This window comes from Hemitrygon akajei, chromosome 2, assembly GCF_048418815.1.
Source record: "Hemitrygon akajei chromosome 2, sHemAka1.3, whole genome shotgun sequence".
In the NCBI taxonomy this organism is placed as follows: domain Eukaryota; kingdom Metazoa; phylum Chordata; class Chondrichthyes; order Myliobatiformes; family Dasyatidae; genus Hemitrygon; species Hemitrygon akajei.
The window spans coordinates 153,472,521-153,489,825 of record NC_133125.1 but is presented as its reverse complement, the minus strand read 5'-3'; the positions used below and the strand labels follow the sequence as shown (position 1 = coordinate 153,489,825).

General features: G+C 44.8%; 1 protein-coding gene across 5 annotated transcripts in view; it reads right to left on the bottom strand.

Moving 5' to 3' along the window:
- LOC140717100 (uncharacterized) overlaps positions 1-16,144 on the bottom strand; it is a 50,161-nt gene extending 34,017 nt beyond the window's left edge. For 2 of the 5 annotated variants that reach the window (XM_073030315.1, XM_073030335.1), the window contains exon 1: positions 15,960-16,144. In XM_073030315.1, the coding sequence (XP_072886416.1) occupies positions 15,960-16,017 (58 nt within the window). In that variant the 5' untranslated portion in view covers positions 16,018-16,144. Of the gene's footprint in view, positions 1-4,391; positions 4,546-15,959 lie in introns of those variants that run through there. The other 3 variants (XR_012096445.1, XR_012096444.1, XM_073030325.1) reach the window with 3 other exon arrangements.
- Positions 16,145-17,305: the final 1,161 nt, after the last annotated feature.

Below are 17,305 nucleotides of genomic sequence, written 5' to 3'. Positions count from 1 at the left end.
TCATTGTTAATGCCTCTGCAATCTCTCCAGCTACTTCCTTCAGAACCCGAGAGTGCATTCTATCAGGTCCACCCTCAGACCATTAAGCTTCCTGAGCACCTTCTCCGTCATAATATTTACTGCACATACTTCACTTCCCTGACTCTCCTGAGTGTCCGCTATACTGCAGATGTCTTCCACTGTGAAGACTGATGCAAAATACGCCATCACTTCTCTGCCATCTCTGCGCATCTCATTACAATATCTCCAGCATCATTTTCTATTGTTCCCATAACTACCCGCGACTCTCTTTTATCCTTTATATATTTTTTAAAAAGCTTTTAGTATCTTCTTTCATATTAGTTGCCAGCTTCCTTTCATAATTCATCTTTTCCTTCCTACTGAACTTAGTTTCATTCAGGAAGTTATTAAAAGCTTCCCAATCTTCTATCTTCCCACTAGCTTTGGCTTCCTTATATGCACTCTCTTTTGCTTTTACTTTGGCTCTGATTTCACTTGTCAGCCATGGTGGTGTCCTTCCATTTGAAAATTACTTCTTTTTTGGAGTATATCTGTCTTGCACTTCCCTCATTTTTTGCAGAAACTCCAGCCATTGCTGCTCTGCTGTCCTTCCTGCTGGCGTCCCTTTCCAGTGAACTTTGTCCAATTCCTCTCTCATACCATTGTAATTTCCTTTATTCCACTGAAATACTGACATTGGAATTTAGTTTCACCTTCTCAAAGTTCAAAGTAAATTCTATCATATTGTGATCACTGTTCCCTAAGGGTTTCTTAACCTTACGCTCTCTTATCACCTCTGGATCATTGCACAACACCAAATCCAGCACAGCTGATCCCCTAGTGGGCTCAAAAACAAGCTGTTCTAAAATGCCATCCCTTAGACATTCTACAAATCCACTCTCTTGAGGTCCAATACTGGCCTAGTTTTCCCAATCCACTTTCATGTTAAAAATCCCTAACGATCATCATGACATTGCCCTTCTGACATGCCTTTTGTATCTCCTGCTGTAATTTGTAATCCACATCCCGGCTGCTGTTTGGAGGCCTGTGTACAACTACCATTAGGGTCCTTTTACCCTTGCCATTTCTTAACTCAATCCATTGAGACTCTACACCAGTGGTCATCAACCTTTTTAAGCCCAAGACCTCTACCTTGGCCTCAGTGAAAGGCAAGATCGACCTACTAAGTTGTTCAGAGAAAAACCAGCTCAGATTGTACTTCCAACTTGAGGCCCTTTATTTGGGCTAATTGTATTTTAATAGTGGCAGAGCCTTGAGAGGACAAAGCCTCAGTATACAAGGATGGGAAGACGGAGCTGATATCAGGTATAAAATTGGAGCTACAATCCAGAGCACAGGAAGGATGTGTTTCTAAGATTGTGCTGGGAATTGTTGACTTCAGGAGGGCACGGAGCGACCACTCCCCGCTGAACATCGACGGCTCCTCGGTAGAGATAGTTAAAAGTACCAAATTTCTTGGTGTTCACCTGGCGGAGAATCTCACCTGGTCCCTCAACACCAGCTTCATAGCAAAGAAAACCCAGCAGTGTCACGACTTTCTACGAAGGCTGAGGAAAGTCCATCTCCCACACCCCATCCTCATTACATTCTCCAGGGGTTGTATTGAGAGCATCCTGAGCAGCTGCATAGTGATGGAAATTCCTGGTTTGGAAATTGCACCATCTCAGATTGCAAGACCCTGCAGCGGATAGTCAGGTCAGCTGAGAAGATCACTGGGGTCTCTCTTCTCGCCATCACGGACATTTACACTACACGCTGCATCCGCAAAGGAAACAGAATTCTGAAGGACCCCATGCACCCCTCATACAATCTCTTCTCATTCCTGCCATCTGGGAAAAGACTCCGAAGCATTCGGGCTCTCACGACCAGACTATGTAACAGATTCTTCCCCCAAACTATCAGACTCTTCAATACCCAGAGCCTGGACTGACACCTTGCCCTATTGTCCTGTTTATTATTTATTGTAATGCCTGCACTGTTTTTGTGCACTTTACACAGTCCTGTGTAGGTCTGTAGTCTAGTGTAGCTTTCTCTGTGTTGTTTTTTTACGTAGTTCAGTCTAGTTTTTGTACTGTGTCATGTGGCACCATGGTCCTGAAAAACGTTGTCTCATTTTTACTATGTACTGTACCAGCAGTTATGGTCGAAATGACAATAAAAGTGACGTGACTTGACTTGGGAATGTGGGTATATGTTTATCCAGAACCAGTTATTAGGAGTGCTATGGGAATGTGAGTAAGTGTTATCAGGAATGTGACCCAGGTGTCTGACTGGCATCAGGAGCTGCAGTATGTGCATGTCCAATTAATTTCAAGCTTACATATGCAAACTGAGCAGTAAAATATTGTGCAAATAGTAGAGCTCTTGTCAATTTAATAAGACAGCCAGCTGGTCCAACATGAAAGCAGCTGGGAAAAAAACCTGCCTTTTATCTGCAGCCAGTATCCTTTTTTAATAATGCTCTATTTTCTAGGCTGTGGTGGGATCATGGATCTCAAAATGGAACTTAATTGTGTAATTGGGTAATTCAAGGCTACCATCAAGGACCCCACCACAAGGGTCCCATTCCTATCATCAGATGAGAGGTTCAGAAGCCTGAAGCTCCACAGGAACAGCTACTTCAGGTCCTTGAAACAATCTGCACAACCTCAGCAAAGGAATATCTTGCACAACCATGGATTTATCGTTTTGTTTTCCACCAACATCTTTATTTCTTCACTGTCTGGTGTACTTTAAACTGTGTGATCTCTGAACCAACATGTCCATAATGTTGATGCAAGCAAGTCTTCCATCACCTTCATACCTCATCACACTTGTGGAAATGGCAATAAACTGAATTTGCTTTGACTCTGGGTTTTATCACACACCTGAACCAATGTCTTTATATGTCTCCTTTAGTGAGGTTCAGGTAATTTCTGATCCTCATAAATAGAGTACAATTGGAGTATTTGAGATCCATATTCAACCCAATTCTATGCCGAGTCTCTGACAATGGGTGGGGGTGTGCTGGAAGTGGTAGAATGTTGGTGGATGTACTACAGGATACACAGGATGCAGCACATTGGCACTCAACCTCACAGCTCCAGTAATCTAGTTTAAATCCTGACCTCTGGCATTATCTCAAGTTTCCACATTCGCCCTGTGACAATGCGGATTTTCTCTGGGTACTCTGGTTTCCTCCAACATCCCAACAGCCCCAGCCTGGCAGGTTAGTGAAGAATGTAAGTAGTTCTGTGCAGTTTGGATGGTAATGTGGACAGAAACGCCAGAAGAACAGCCAATAGGAAATGTTGTGGGGAATGGGATTCCTCTGTGAGCTGGCATAGTTACATGGGAGGGGGAGTGATTATTACACACCCCAATTACAGTCAGCATGACCCACAAACATACAAGTGAGTAACTGTATAACCCAAGCTAAATTGTAGCAATAAATGAACTTAAACATCCCACCGTAATCACATGAATTTATTTGAAGACAAGAATAATAAATACCGCTGGCCATTAGGAACGCTGGAGCGGTCTGATGAACCCCAGAGTGCCATGCTGCCCCCTACCCGAAGGGTCAGCCATCCCCAGCAACTCCAGAGTCCGCAAAAACGTCCTAAAGTCCGGGTGGTGGCCACGCCGCCTCCTGGGTCGCCGTGGACTCCGAAAGCCACAGGTTAGCACAGCCACACCTCCAGCTCTACTGTCTTTTGCCCCACTGCGATGCGCAACTAACTCTTCCCTCTGAGCGTCTTTCACAGAGTTGATGGACTGCCAGCAGCACCGGAGGTTTATCTCCGTGTGCGTACCCGGGAACATCCCGTAGATCAGAGAGTCCTCTGCTACACAGCTGCCGGGGGTGAAGCGTGACACCAGACCATTCATCAACCTCCACACCTTCTCCGCGAACCCACAGTGTGCAAAGAGGTGGGTTACTGATTCCGCCCCATTGCAGTCCTCCCGTGGGTAGCGGGGTGTGGAGACGATGTTCCGGGCGTACGGAGGGATCTGACTGGGAGGACCCCTCTTGGAACGAACACAAAAAACAAAGCGGGCGCCGTGACCCGAGCAGAGAACCCACTCAGTCACATACAGACGGGTAGGTGATTAATACGCACCCCGGGAACAGTTAGGGTGACCCACAAGCGAATTAACCGTATAACCCAAGCTAAAATGTAACAATAAATAAACGTCCCACCATAATCCCATGAACGCATTTTAAAACAAGAACAATAAATAGCGCTACCCATTAGGCATACTGGACCGGGATGACGGCCACTACCACGAACTAGGTAATAACAGAGCGCTTACATTTGGACAAATGTGTCAGTAGGTACTGAGATGAGAATATATTTTCCACTGTCCCGTGGTGGTTAGAATCTTACCTGCAGCTCCCAGTGAAGGCAACAGAAAGAACGAGAGGAAATGAGAGCAGAACAACATGTCGAGTTACCAGGAAACGATGCAGATTGGCAAAACGAAAAATTCATCAAGGTCTCGGCTGTATGGTGATGTGGGTAAGAGTGGGAGGGATTAGGAGTGTGGATATGCAGCCGTTTATTTGTTCCCTCTGGCGGTTTCGTTGTTCTCTTAGTATATGTTTTATTTCCAATCCACATCACAGTACCCTCCCATGTCGATTTCGTAATTCTCACAGGCGACATTAAGTAAAATATGCAAGTCGGGGTCTGCAGTGCCTGCCTTACTAAAGTTAAATATTTGTAAGCTGTTTTGTATTTAATACACTCTGGAGAAAAGATATTATTTTTGGTAGCTCGTGCGAAGTGATTAAATTACACTCGTTAAACAGCAGTGGAAAGTGCATTCAGTTCAGATGCGCAGTTATTGCTTTTTTAATTATGTTGAAGGAAAGCAAGGTTTTTGTCCTTTCCGCCAATTGTTTTTACGCAAATCCTATATCCATTTTCTCCTGCAGAATTTGTTGAGAATGACTGCTGTATCACTGCTTCTGTGTGTGTGTGTCTCTACCGGCTATGAATTTTGGTGCTCCAACTGCATAGACCAGTTATTTAGCAACGACCGCCGGTGGGTTTCCGAGGGCCTTAACTTGTTGCTTTATGGTGTGAAGCAAATACTAATTTTTACAGCAGCCAGTCTTCAGACCTCAGTGTGGATTGTAGATTGAATTTAAACTGCGGCTGTGAATAATGCTGTGTTTTGGGGGTTGATTGCAGACAAAGAAAAACTCCGTTTGGTCGCCTTAAGGCTGGATGCGCATGAATGCAGCCCCGAGTTGGTGGGAGTTAACATTCATTTTGGGTGCCTGGAGAGTGGGTGTTTAGACGGAGATGTTCCAAAATTATATAAAATTCAAAGGGAGCGATGTAGAAACACTGTGTCTATAGAATTATCCTGCTGTTACCTTTGATCTTAGCTTTGAAAAATGTTATACAGTATAACATTGGGTCTGGCAGGCCTCTCCTTCCAAGAGTGCCCTTAATGCTGAATGATGCCTGTTGCTCGTTTTTTGCTAAATAAAACACTTCTATATCCACTAGCTTCAGTGTCTCTCTGGTGACGTTGTTCACTTTACAACACTGCTATGGTAAGCAGGAGGTACAGAAGCCTACTTTCTGACAAATGTGAGGTTCTTGAATTGCCCTGCACAACCCCAACCCCGCCTCAGCAATAAACACTATGGACCATGTTTTACACTAGTACTACCACCAACTTGCCTCTGATTGTCTGTCTTTTGCATCATGGCCTTTTTTTTTTGCAGTTTTCTCCCCCCTCCTCTCTTCACGGTCCTGTATATTTTATGTGATTTACTGTGTGTTGTTTGTATCTACATGCCCGTTGGTCAAATGGTGGGTATTGAGAAAGATTGTCAAATGATGCAGTAGGCTATCCTTTAGATTCAGTGAAAACTTTGGTGGAGATATGATAGATGTGAATGAGAAACATAAAACATAGAAAACCAACAGCACAATACAGGCCCTTCGGCACACAGAGTTGTGCTGAACATTTCTCTAACTTAGAAATTACTGGGCTTACCCAGAACACAATTGTTGAATAAAACTGACTTTATTAGTTGCATCATTCACGTACATGAGGCATGAAAACCATTACATTACATCTCCATATAAATGTGCAATGTATAGTAATTTGTAATAAATAGTATATACAATGTTATGAAGGATGAACAGCTCTGATGGGCAGAAGGGTGCAGAGTTGCCCATGTCCCCCCCCCCCACCCCCCGGGAGAATCACAAACCGTTACTGTTGCTATGCTGCTAATGAGAAAGAGAGATGTAAAAGAAAACATACTGGAACATCCGCTACAGGTAAGAGAGAGAGAAAGTAGGGGAGTAAGACTTGTTGATTCACCGTATTGTGACTTCTGAGAGACTTATGGCTCCTGAGAGGGTTATTTATCTTATACTATTCTGTTCATTAAAATTCCTCAGTGGACAGCTGGAGTGGGCTGGTTTGATGGACACAGCCATTCAAAATTGATTGACAACTGAGACCCCGTGAATAAGGATAAAAGTGAAGTCTGGGGAGATACCCCTCAGATACACCAGGATACACACTATTGAGCACTGATTGAGTGTTGGAACCCACGGTAAGGTGTGGGGCATCGGAGACCGAACAAAGAGGTTAGTCAGTTGAACTCACAGTGTTATAGCAGGGCCGGTGGGGGCTAGTGTCTGTGTCCACTCATGCCAGAGTGACGAGTCCAGCACAGAAGAACAGTCTAGCTGAAGGACAGAGGGGTCATAACTGAATGGCCACAATGACCATGGAACAACGGATCAAGAACGTAAAGGAAGGTTTGCCTGCCTGTAGCTGTTACTGCTCGCTCTCTCTCTCTTTCCAACGATTACAACACAACAACCAACATCTACCTCAGCACGTATGAACTGAACTAAACTTTATACTTTTATATGACAATTCATTATCCCTAGACATCGATAGAGCTTGTTTATTATTGCTTATTATTATTCCCACACTTTTAGGTTTATTATTGCTAACATGTATTGTCTATATATTTGCATTATTGATATTGATTTGCTTATTTTACTAATAAACACTGTTGAATATAGTACCACCAGACTCCAACGGATTCTTCCTTCTCTGCTGCTTAGACACCCAGTTACGGGGTACATCATGACAATCAATATAACATAGAAATACAATTGTATCAGCATCAATTAATCAGCCTGATGGTCTAGTGGAAGAAGCTGTCCCAGAGCCTGTTGGGCCTGGCTTTAATGCTGCAGTACTGCTTCCCAGATGATAGCAGCTGGATCAGTTTGTGGTTGGGGTGACTAAGGTCTCCAGTGATCCTTCAGGCCCTTTTTATACACCTGCCTTTGTAAATATCCTGAATAGTGGGAAGGTCACGCCTACAAATGCACTGGGCTGTCTGCACCACTCTCTGCAGAGTCCTGTGATTGGGGCAAGTACAGTTCCCATAACAGGCGATGTTGCAGCCAGTCAGGATGCCCACAATTGCGCCCCTGTAGAAAGTCTTAGGATCTGAGGGCACATACCAAACTTCTTCAATCATCTGAGGTGAAAGGGGTGCTGTGGTGCCTTTCTGACAACATTGCCACGTGGGATCCTCTGTGATGTAGATGCCGAGGAACTTAAAGGTGTTCACCCTCTCAACCCCAGATCCATTGATGTCAATAGGGGTTAGCCTGTTTCCAGTCCTCCTGTAATCCACAAACAGCTCCTTTGTTTTTGTGACATTAAGGAAGCGGTTGTTTTCTTGATACCACTGTGTTAGGGTGATGACTTCTCAAATAATAATGAGGCTGCCTATAGAGATTAGGCCAATCACTGTGGTATGATCAGTAAATTTAATTAGCAGATTGGAACTGTGGGTGGTGAAACAGTCATTGGTATACAGAGAGGACTGGCTTGACTGTGCCAGTAGCTTCCTCTCGGTTTTCACTACTGTCAGTCATGGAAATCCGGGTAGATATCAGGAATACAGTCGCACACAGATATAGGAAACTTGATTGCTGTTTCTGTAATTTTTTTTTGACCATTCAGTGTTGGTGGCCCTGAGCTGAACCCCTGAACCTGGAGGACCGATGGACTACTCTTAGTCTGGCCTCTTCCCTTTGACCAGTTTGGCATAGGTGACTCTACCAAGAGTCAACGCACAAAGCCCAAACTCCAGGCAACATACCTCTCTGGGCCATTGAAGCAGTCAAGCCTCCAAACTTGACAAGTTTACTGTCCACCAAAGATGGCTGCCTATTACCATCATGGATGAACTGCCAAGTCCTGAAACACATAGCTGTTAAAATGGTTCTGATACAAGTAATGAGTTTGTCCTTACTGGTCTTCCTGTGGTAGATGCATCCATCTATAATAGTGTCGGTAGAAGACACTGTCATACAGTTCCTGTGGAAAAATTTCTGCTTTTGCACTGATCAAACGTGTCATTGACAGTTGTAACGCTGCACATTTCAGGATATACAAGTTCTTGTCTTATCATTAGCCTTATCCCAAACATGAACTAAAAATAAAATTCATGGACATCAAAGGGATATGATACCTATGACTAGTTGTATATTGCATGAAAGAAGCTGCTTGTAATTCCACTTTAAATATATGCATGGACTTGACCTCCACCAGAGTCTGTGGCAGAGCATTTCATAGACTTGATATCTCTGGCTAAAAAACATCCTCCTTACTGCTGTTCTCCATTTTGAGGCAGTGTCTTCTAGTTCTGAGTACCCCAACCATAGGAAACACCCTCTCCACATCCACCCTCTCTAGCCCTTTGAATGTTTGGAGAATTTCAGTGAGATCCTCCCGCATTTTTCCAAATTCCAGTCAGTACACTTCCAAAGCTGCCAAACGCTCCTAATATGTTAACACCTTCAATATTGTAATCATCCTCATGAATCCCATCTGGACTCTCTCCAATGACAACACATGCTGTTTGAGGTATGGGGACAAACTGTTGACAATACTCCAAGTGCGGCCTTACTAGTGTCTTAAAAGGCCTCCGCATTATCCTGTTCTTTTATATTCTATTCCCCTTGAAATAAATGCCAGCATTGCATTTGCTGCCTTTACCACAAATTCAACCTGTAAATTAACCTTCTAGGATTCTTACATGAGGACCCGTAAGTCCCTCTGTATCTCTGATGTTTGAAACTTCTCCCCATTTAGATAATAGTCTGAACTATTGTTCCTTTTGCCATAATGCATTATCATACATTTCCCAACACTTTATTCCATCGGCCACTCAGTTACCTAGCTCCTGTAGTCTAGGAGTGACAACCTGCCTGTAACTCCTGTCCATCATTTCCTCATTCTCCCTTGTGAGTCGAAGGTCATCGAGCTGTGGCTCCAGTTCCGATTAATACATTTTCTGAGGAGCTGCAGCTCAGTGCACCTGGTGCAGGTGTGGTTATCTGGGAGACTTGAGTTGTCCAGACTTCCTACATTTCACACACTGCCCCCAGAGCCATTGTCACTACACTACTATGTCCTAATCGAAGAGGAATGAACAAATAAGAACAGGAGGAGGAAAACTTACTGGATACGTTCCCTTGCCCAAGCCCGAGGAGCCAAAGCCGCTCTGAAACGGGCACACTCGGAATATCCGCTGAGCTTACACTTGCGTTACTTTTATCACCCGGTCTAATGAATTCCTCTTGCTGATTGGTCACCGTCCGACTCAGAGAAACTGGTGCGAAGCTCTGCTTCAGAAACCTTGATCACCTACCCTTCACCAGAACTGGAAAGAAAGAGGGAAGAAAGCAGAATAAGAAAGTGGGGGGAGGGGAAGGAGTACAAACTGGCAGGTGGTGGGTGAAACCAGCTGAGGAAGAAGGTGAGTGTGTGGGGGGGGGGAAGGAAGAAGTAAAAAGCTGGGGGTGATGGCTGGAAGATGTAATGAGCGTCCAAACAGATGGTACAAACATCCATTCTCTATCTTCGCGTAATTTTCCCCCCTCTCCCTCTCGATTTTATTTTCCCCATTCTGGTTCCTCTTTCACCCCTTCTCTCCTGACTATCACCTCCCTCTCATGCCCTATCTCCTTCCCTAGTCCATTGTCGTCTCCTATCTGATTCCTCCTCTTTAGCCCTTTACTTCTTCTACCTTTCACCTCTCAGCTTCTTACTTCATCAACTTCACCCACACACCCACCTTTCCCCTCACCTAGTTTCACCTATCACCTGCCAGTTTGTACTCCTTCCCCTGACCACCCACCTTATTCTGGCTTTTTCCACCTTCCTCTCCAGTCCTAAAGAAGGGTCTCAGCCCGAAACCTGCTTATTCCTCAGTCTGATCTGCTGAGTTCCTCCAGCACTTTGAGTGTGTTACTAAAACAAGGGAAGCTTGAAGCGGGGTGGTGGAAATAGTGAAAGAAAAAAGGCATTCAGGAGTACCCTCTCAATGGTGTTTAAAGATGGATAATATTTTAAAGACCTGGTGAAGCGGTGGATTTCCTTGGACCTGCTGCTAAGGACTCAGTTCATTGAACTACCTAACATCCTTGACCTTCATTGAAAATGTGTGTCTGTGTTTCTATTCTAAATATTCCGTCAGTCCTACCTACAGAGAACAGAACAGAGAAAATATTTCTGACCAGAACAATGTGCCATGCCTGTATGCATTCACACACGCTGTTCATATCCGAGGTAATGGAACTGGTACCATTGTCGAATGGATGTTATTGGATGTTGCACCCGAGACTGATTACCATTCTCATTGTTCTCAGACTGGGAGAACAATATACGTTTTAAACATAGTAGATTAATGTAGCAAAAATAACTTTATAGTAACCATCGTCTGTATGATGAACTCTTGTTCCTGGCAATAACTTCCTCATATTTGACTGAGATTGTTTTGGTGTAAGGGACCTAGATGGGGTTGAATTTGTTAAATGTGTCCAGGAAGAGTTTTTAAAGTAGTCTGTAGAAATTCCTACCAGGGGCAGGGGTATACTTGACCTTACTTTACTGGAAGTTTCTATAAAGCAAACTTTAGTGAATAGTGATCTCAAATGAATAAATTTTAGTCATGAAAATGGAGAAGGTTGAATTAGAGATAAATCAGTCGAGGGCTGATTTCAGTAGTATGAGGCAGAACCTGGTAAAGCTGGACTGGATGCAGCTGCTGAAAGGGAAACAACAGCCGACTGCAGGAAGCAGTCTTGGTGAGTGGAAGAAAGAGAGAGGAGTGACAGAAAGAGGAGGCATTTTATCAGGTTGTTATCAAATTGTTATTATGACATTTGAGGTTTATGGAGAAACTACAAGAGCAATTAAGAAAACCATTATGACGGCCAAAGGGGGCATTAAATGGCCTTTGAGCAAAAGAGTAGGTCCCCTTGAGTGACAGTGGATTTGAACTGTTTTTTATTGTATCTCCACAGCGTCTTTGAGCTTGATGATTTTCAGAGTTCTGTCTCTTGCTGCTACCTTTGTTGCACTTGCCTCATGGCTCGGGATTAAAGGTAAATCCACAAATTGTAAACCCTATCACTTCATTATCTCCAGGATGTTTAGAAATAATATCTGCCTCCGGGTGCTCAAAATGCACTTTATTGTTTTAAGTGTGAGAACTTGGTAAAAGTGGCAATATAATGAAAAGGAGGCAGCACCACTCATATCAATTGTTGCATAGTTTCTGTTAATGAGGTTGTAATTCAAATTATGTCTGTGTTTGATGCAAGTTAAGTTTAAAGATTGGAACTAATATATAAATGGGAACAATAAAGTTATGGACGATCAGCCTGTGTAAACTAATAGAATTGAAGTAGAAATCTGTCTTCAATCTCACTGGCTCATTAGTTATTCAAGTGGAGTCTTGTGTTGAAGGCACAAGGGAGGAGAATCTAGAGTGTCTGTTTCAGAGTTTGGTCACCGTTCAAAAAGAGCCACAAAGTCACTGGCTGACATAAGTACTGCTGCCTGATAGTTCCAGAGACCCAGGTTCAGTCCTGACCTTCTGGTGTTTCCCAAGTTCTGATTGTACAATCTCCCTGGGACTGCATACGTTTCCCCTCAGGAACTCTGGTTTCCTCCCATAACCCCACGGTAGAAGGCCCAATGTGAGGAGAAATCTAAACATGCGCATCAATAGATCTTGCTTCAACAGGGAATGAGTGAGGCCTCTGTTGGTCAAGATCAATCATAGATGTTGCTGTCTAGCTGTCTAGATATGCAGGCCTAGGCAGTGTGATGTGGAGAGCAAGCTGCTGCCAATGTACAACTCTCTCTCCACGCATCTGATGAACCCAAAGGAACGGCAGTGACTGATACAGTTTGATATCAACAGTATTGCCAGAGTTGCCAGTCAGCGTTGGATTCACTGTGGACCACCTTAAGGACTCCAGCTCCGGATTTTTCCCTCAGGGTTTATCCGCCATGAGTGGGTATAGCTGCAAGGCAGCAGAGGTTTGAGATCAGAATCTTCCTTTTAGATGAGCTGCCAACTATGGCTGACAAGACCCATCTGCCCGAATGCCTCAACAGTAATTGTAGCTATGTGGCTACGGATAAACAGCCTGAAAGTGTGATGGAAATGAAACCAACCCTATTTTAAGCAAGGGAGATAAAAGTCTGTTAGAAGAAAGGAAATTGAACCAAACTGTGGATTCAAAAACTTCTATGGTTACGAGTGACAAGTGATCTTCTTTTGTAAGATCAAAGTATGAAATACTAACAGATCTGATGCCATGCATTGGAATATATTGTGGTGAGCATTCAGCCCATGATGACAGACGAGGAGAACTCATTTAACCCAACAGCCACTTTATTGTAACAGCTACAAAATACTGATAGGGAATTATGACCCAGGGAGTAAACACACTCACACATCCAGTCACATGGGGTAGGGTGTGATTATTACACACCCCAATTACAGACAGAATGACCCACAAACATACAAGCAAATAACTGTATAGCCCAAGCTAACTGTAGCAATAAACGAACTTGAACATCCCACCATAATCACATGAATCTATTTGAAAACAACAATAACAAATACCGCTGGCCATTAGGAATGCTGGAGCAGTCTGATGAACCCCAGAATGCCACGCTGCCCCTACATGAAGGGTCAGCCGTCACCAGCAGCTCCAAACTCCATAAAAAAGTCCAAAAGTCCAGGTGGAGTACGACACCGCTGCCTGGGATATGGTGGACTCCGGAAGTCGGCTAGCCACACCTTGTGCTTTACTGTCTTTTCCCCCACTGCGATGCCCAGTGAACCCTTCCCTCTCATTGCCACATAGTCACCAGCGACCATAGCCAGCTGGACCCCCGTTATTGTCCACTTAGACAGGGATGGCTGGTCCGTGTCGGGGAGGACACTCGGACGTTTGATGGTGATGGCTGACCCTGTATCCACCAATGCAAGGCATCTGATGCCCTCCACCACATAGTCCTCCCATAAGCCTTGCTCTTCACCCAATCGGCCCACCTGGAGAGGTGACAACAGGGAGGATTCTGCTGGAGGTCTCGGGTGGTGCTCAGCCCACACAGCATTTCTCCACGGCTGCACTAGTCTGTGGTGTGGTGCAATGAGGCAGTCCCGGGCAAAATGGCCCGACTCACCACAACGGTAGCAGAGATCACTCCCTGGCATGTGACAGGGCGAGCACGGAGTAGGTCGGACCTGTCTCACGGGATCCTCCTCGTCAGTTCCCTCCTCCGACTTGGTGATACAAGCCCGGGTAAGCGGCGTGCGGGGCGACGCTGGAACAGCTTGGGAGGCTAAAATTGCTTCTGCCCTCTCCCCCTCTGCCAGTGCCTCAACCAGCAATGATGGTGATTTCAGGTGAACATGCTGCCGAAGGCACTCCAGTGTCAGCTCCTTTACAGAAGCGTGGAGGGCAAGCTCTTCCTGGACCGCGGGAGGGAACTAGGGGTAGCCATGCGGAGCACAGAGGCGGAGATCTCCTGTGAATGCCACCAGGGTTTCTTCCACATGATGCTGTGAACTGCCCAGTTCTTTGCTCATTGCTTCCTCTAACAGCCTCTGCCTGAAACACCGCTCCAGTCCTGCAACGACAGCCCCGTAGTCACACTGCTCAGCTGGCATTAGGTTGGGGAGGGCATCCATCTGCAGGGTGAGGTGCACCGCCGTCTCGGTGGGGTTCCACCTGTTGTGCCATGCCACAAGACTGACTTGCACCAGGTAAGGTTCCAGGTGGCCGGTACCTGGGGATCTTCAGGATCAACCTTGTGGCATTAATTGCTGAGGCCCTTTGGTCTTCCTCCTGTTCTGACGGTGTCAGTGGTGTCTCCCATGTTGCACATTCTCCCACATTTATGGCGTCTTTGGGTCCCCGATGTGGGCCACGAGTGAGGCCGGTCTAGGATGCTTGGTTTCCTGGTCCTCCCTCCGGGTCTCATCTTCAGGAGGCCAGTGCAGGGGCAGGCATACTGCTCACTCCCTTGACTTATTCCCTGAGTTTTCAGGTGCTCCATCTGATGTCATAGCTCTTCAATATCATCATCACTCCTGACACCACTGTGGTGAGCTTTCAGACCATGATGACAGACGAGAAGAGCTCGTTTAACTCAACAGCCGTTTTTTTATTACAAAATATACTTTATTCACAATTATTAACAATAAACCATTCAATAACTGTGAATGCTTTACAGACAGTACAATTATATTCTATACAGTTTCACGATTTCAGCCACTCACGTGGCACTTTACTAGTTCATATTGCATAACCATTGTTGAGGGGGTATACTTCCCGCCACACAACCCCCCCCCCCTACTCCCGCGGGAGAAGAGCCCTAAACCGTGGTCCTTCCCCACTGGGTCCTTGCGGTGGCTGCATCAAGTTTCAGTGCGTCCCTCAGCGCGTACTCCTGCAGCCGAGAAGTTGCCAGTTGGCAGCATTCTGCCATGGACACCTCGACGTCCATCAAGTTTTGGGCCGAACAGACAGCGTCTTTCACCGAGTTGATGATCTGCCAGCAGTACCGGATGTTTGTCTCCGGGAACAGCCTGTAGATCAGAGTCCTCTGCTACGCAGCTGCCGGGGATGAAGCGTGAAACCAGCTTTCATCCTTCTTCGATGCGCAAAGAGGCGGGTTACTGATTCCGCCCCCATTGCATTCCTCTCGTGGGTAGCGGGGTGTGGAGACGATGTTCCGGGCGTACGGAGGGATCTGACTGGGAGGACCCCTCTTGTGACGAACACAAAAAACAAAGCGGGCGCCGTGACCCGAGCAGAGAACCCACTCAGTCACATACAGACGGGTAGGTGATTAATACGCACCCAGGTAACAGGGTGACCTACAAGCGAATTAACCGTATAACCCAAGCTAAAATGTAACAATAAATAAACGTCCCACCAGAATCCCATGAACACTGTGAGAGGTAATTACGTTATTAAGATGTGCAGTGACCCGAAGGAGTTAAATATTGAGCTTCTGCTAAACTGCTAACACAAGGATGACTAAGGGGGAATGGGGGGGGGGGGGGGTAGTCGCTAAAGCTGCAAATGTGTAACCATGGAGACTGTGAAATAAGCTACTGATAATAACATGGAGGATGTAACGGTGGACTGCAGGTTGTAAAAGAAAGACAACTCCAATTAGGGAATGGAAAAGTACTGAGTACTAAGCTCAAGAATGTGCACTTCCCAGCGAGGGGAGGAGTTAAGAGAGACATAAAAGTTGGAACTGTGTAAGGCTCGGGGTCCTTTTTTAAAGGCACCCAGCTCTGCAGACCTGTTCTAATAAACTTTGTTTCCTTGAATTTGTCCTTTGCCATTATTCAAGGGCAGGACGTTTCTGACAAACACATTTTAAAACAAGAACAATAAATAGCGTTGGCCATTAAGAATTCTGGACCGGGATGACGACCACAATCACGCCACCCTCCCCCGCTCACCACGAACCAATAATGGAGTTCACATTTGGACAAATTTATTAGTAAGTACTGAGATGAGAATATGTTTTCCACTGTCCCGTGGTGGTAAGAATCTTACCTGAAGATCCCAGTGAAGGCAGCAGAAAGAGCGAGAGGAAATGAGAGCAGAACAACATGTCGAATCAGCATCAGCTTCTCCGTTTTTCTACAGGGGCGGTGGGTAAGAGTGAGAGGGATTCGGAGTCCGGATATACGTCAGTTTATTTGTTGTCTCTGATATTTTCTTGTTCTCTTCGTACAATGTTTTATTTCCAATCCACCGCCCCGCCCATGTCGATATCCGTTTTGGGGCTGTAATTCTCACAGGCAAGGTAAGTAAGATATGCAAATAAGATAAGTAAGATATGCAAATCGAGGTCCGCCGTGCCTGCCTTACGAAAGTTAAATATTTGATTGTAAACTGGTTTATATTTAATATATTCTTGATAAAATATATTATTTCTGGTAGCACAAGCGAAGTTATTAAATTACACTCGTTAAACAGCAATGGAAAAGTTCAGAGGGGTAGTTTATGCTTTTTTAATTATGTTGATTATGTTAATTAGTTTGTTATTGTCCTTTTCTCCAATTGTTTTTATGCAAATCGTATATCCGTTTTTCCCTGCATTATTTGTAGAGAATGACTGTTGTACTACTGTTTCTCTGTGAGTGTGTGTGTGTGTCTTTCTTGGTTATGTATATTGGTGCTCCAACTCTATAGATCAGTTACTTAGCAACAACCGCCGGTGTCTATAGTTACATGCCCGTTGGTCAAATCGTGGATATTCAGAAAGGTTGTCAATTGATGCAGCAGGCTATCCTTTAGATTCAGTGAAAATTTTGGTGGAGATATGATAGATGTGAATGAGAAACATAAAACCTAGAAAACCAACAGCACAATACAGGCCCTTCGGCCCACAAAGTTGTGCTGAACTTGTCCCTAACTTAGAAATTTCTAGGCTTACCCAGAGCACAATTGTTGATTTAAACTGACCTTATTAGTTGCATCATTCACATACATGAGGCATGAAAATCTTTACATTACATTTCCATGTAAATGTGCAATGTATAGTAATTTATAACAAATAGTATGTACAACAGGACAGTCAATATAACAGAAATACAATTGTATCAGCATGAATTAATCAGTCTGATGGCCTAGTGGAAGAAGCTGTCCCTGAGCCTGTTGGTCCTGGCTTTTATGCTGTGGTACCATTTCCCAGATGATAGCAGCTGGACCAGTTTGTGGTTGGGGTGACTCAGGTCCCCAATGATACTTCAGGCCCTTTTTATACACCTGTCTTTGAAAATGTCCTGTATAGTGGGAAGTTCACATCTACAGATGCACTGGGCTGTCTGCACCACTCTCTGCAGAGTCCTGTGATTGGGGCAAGTACAATTCCCATAACAGGCAGTGATGCAGCC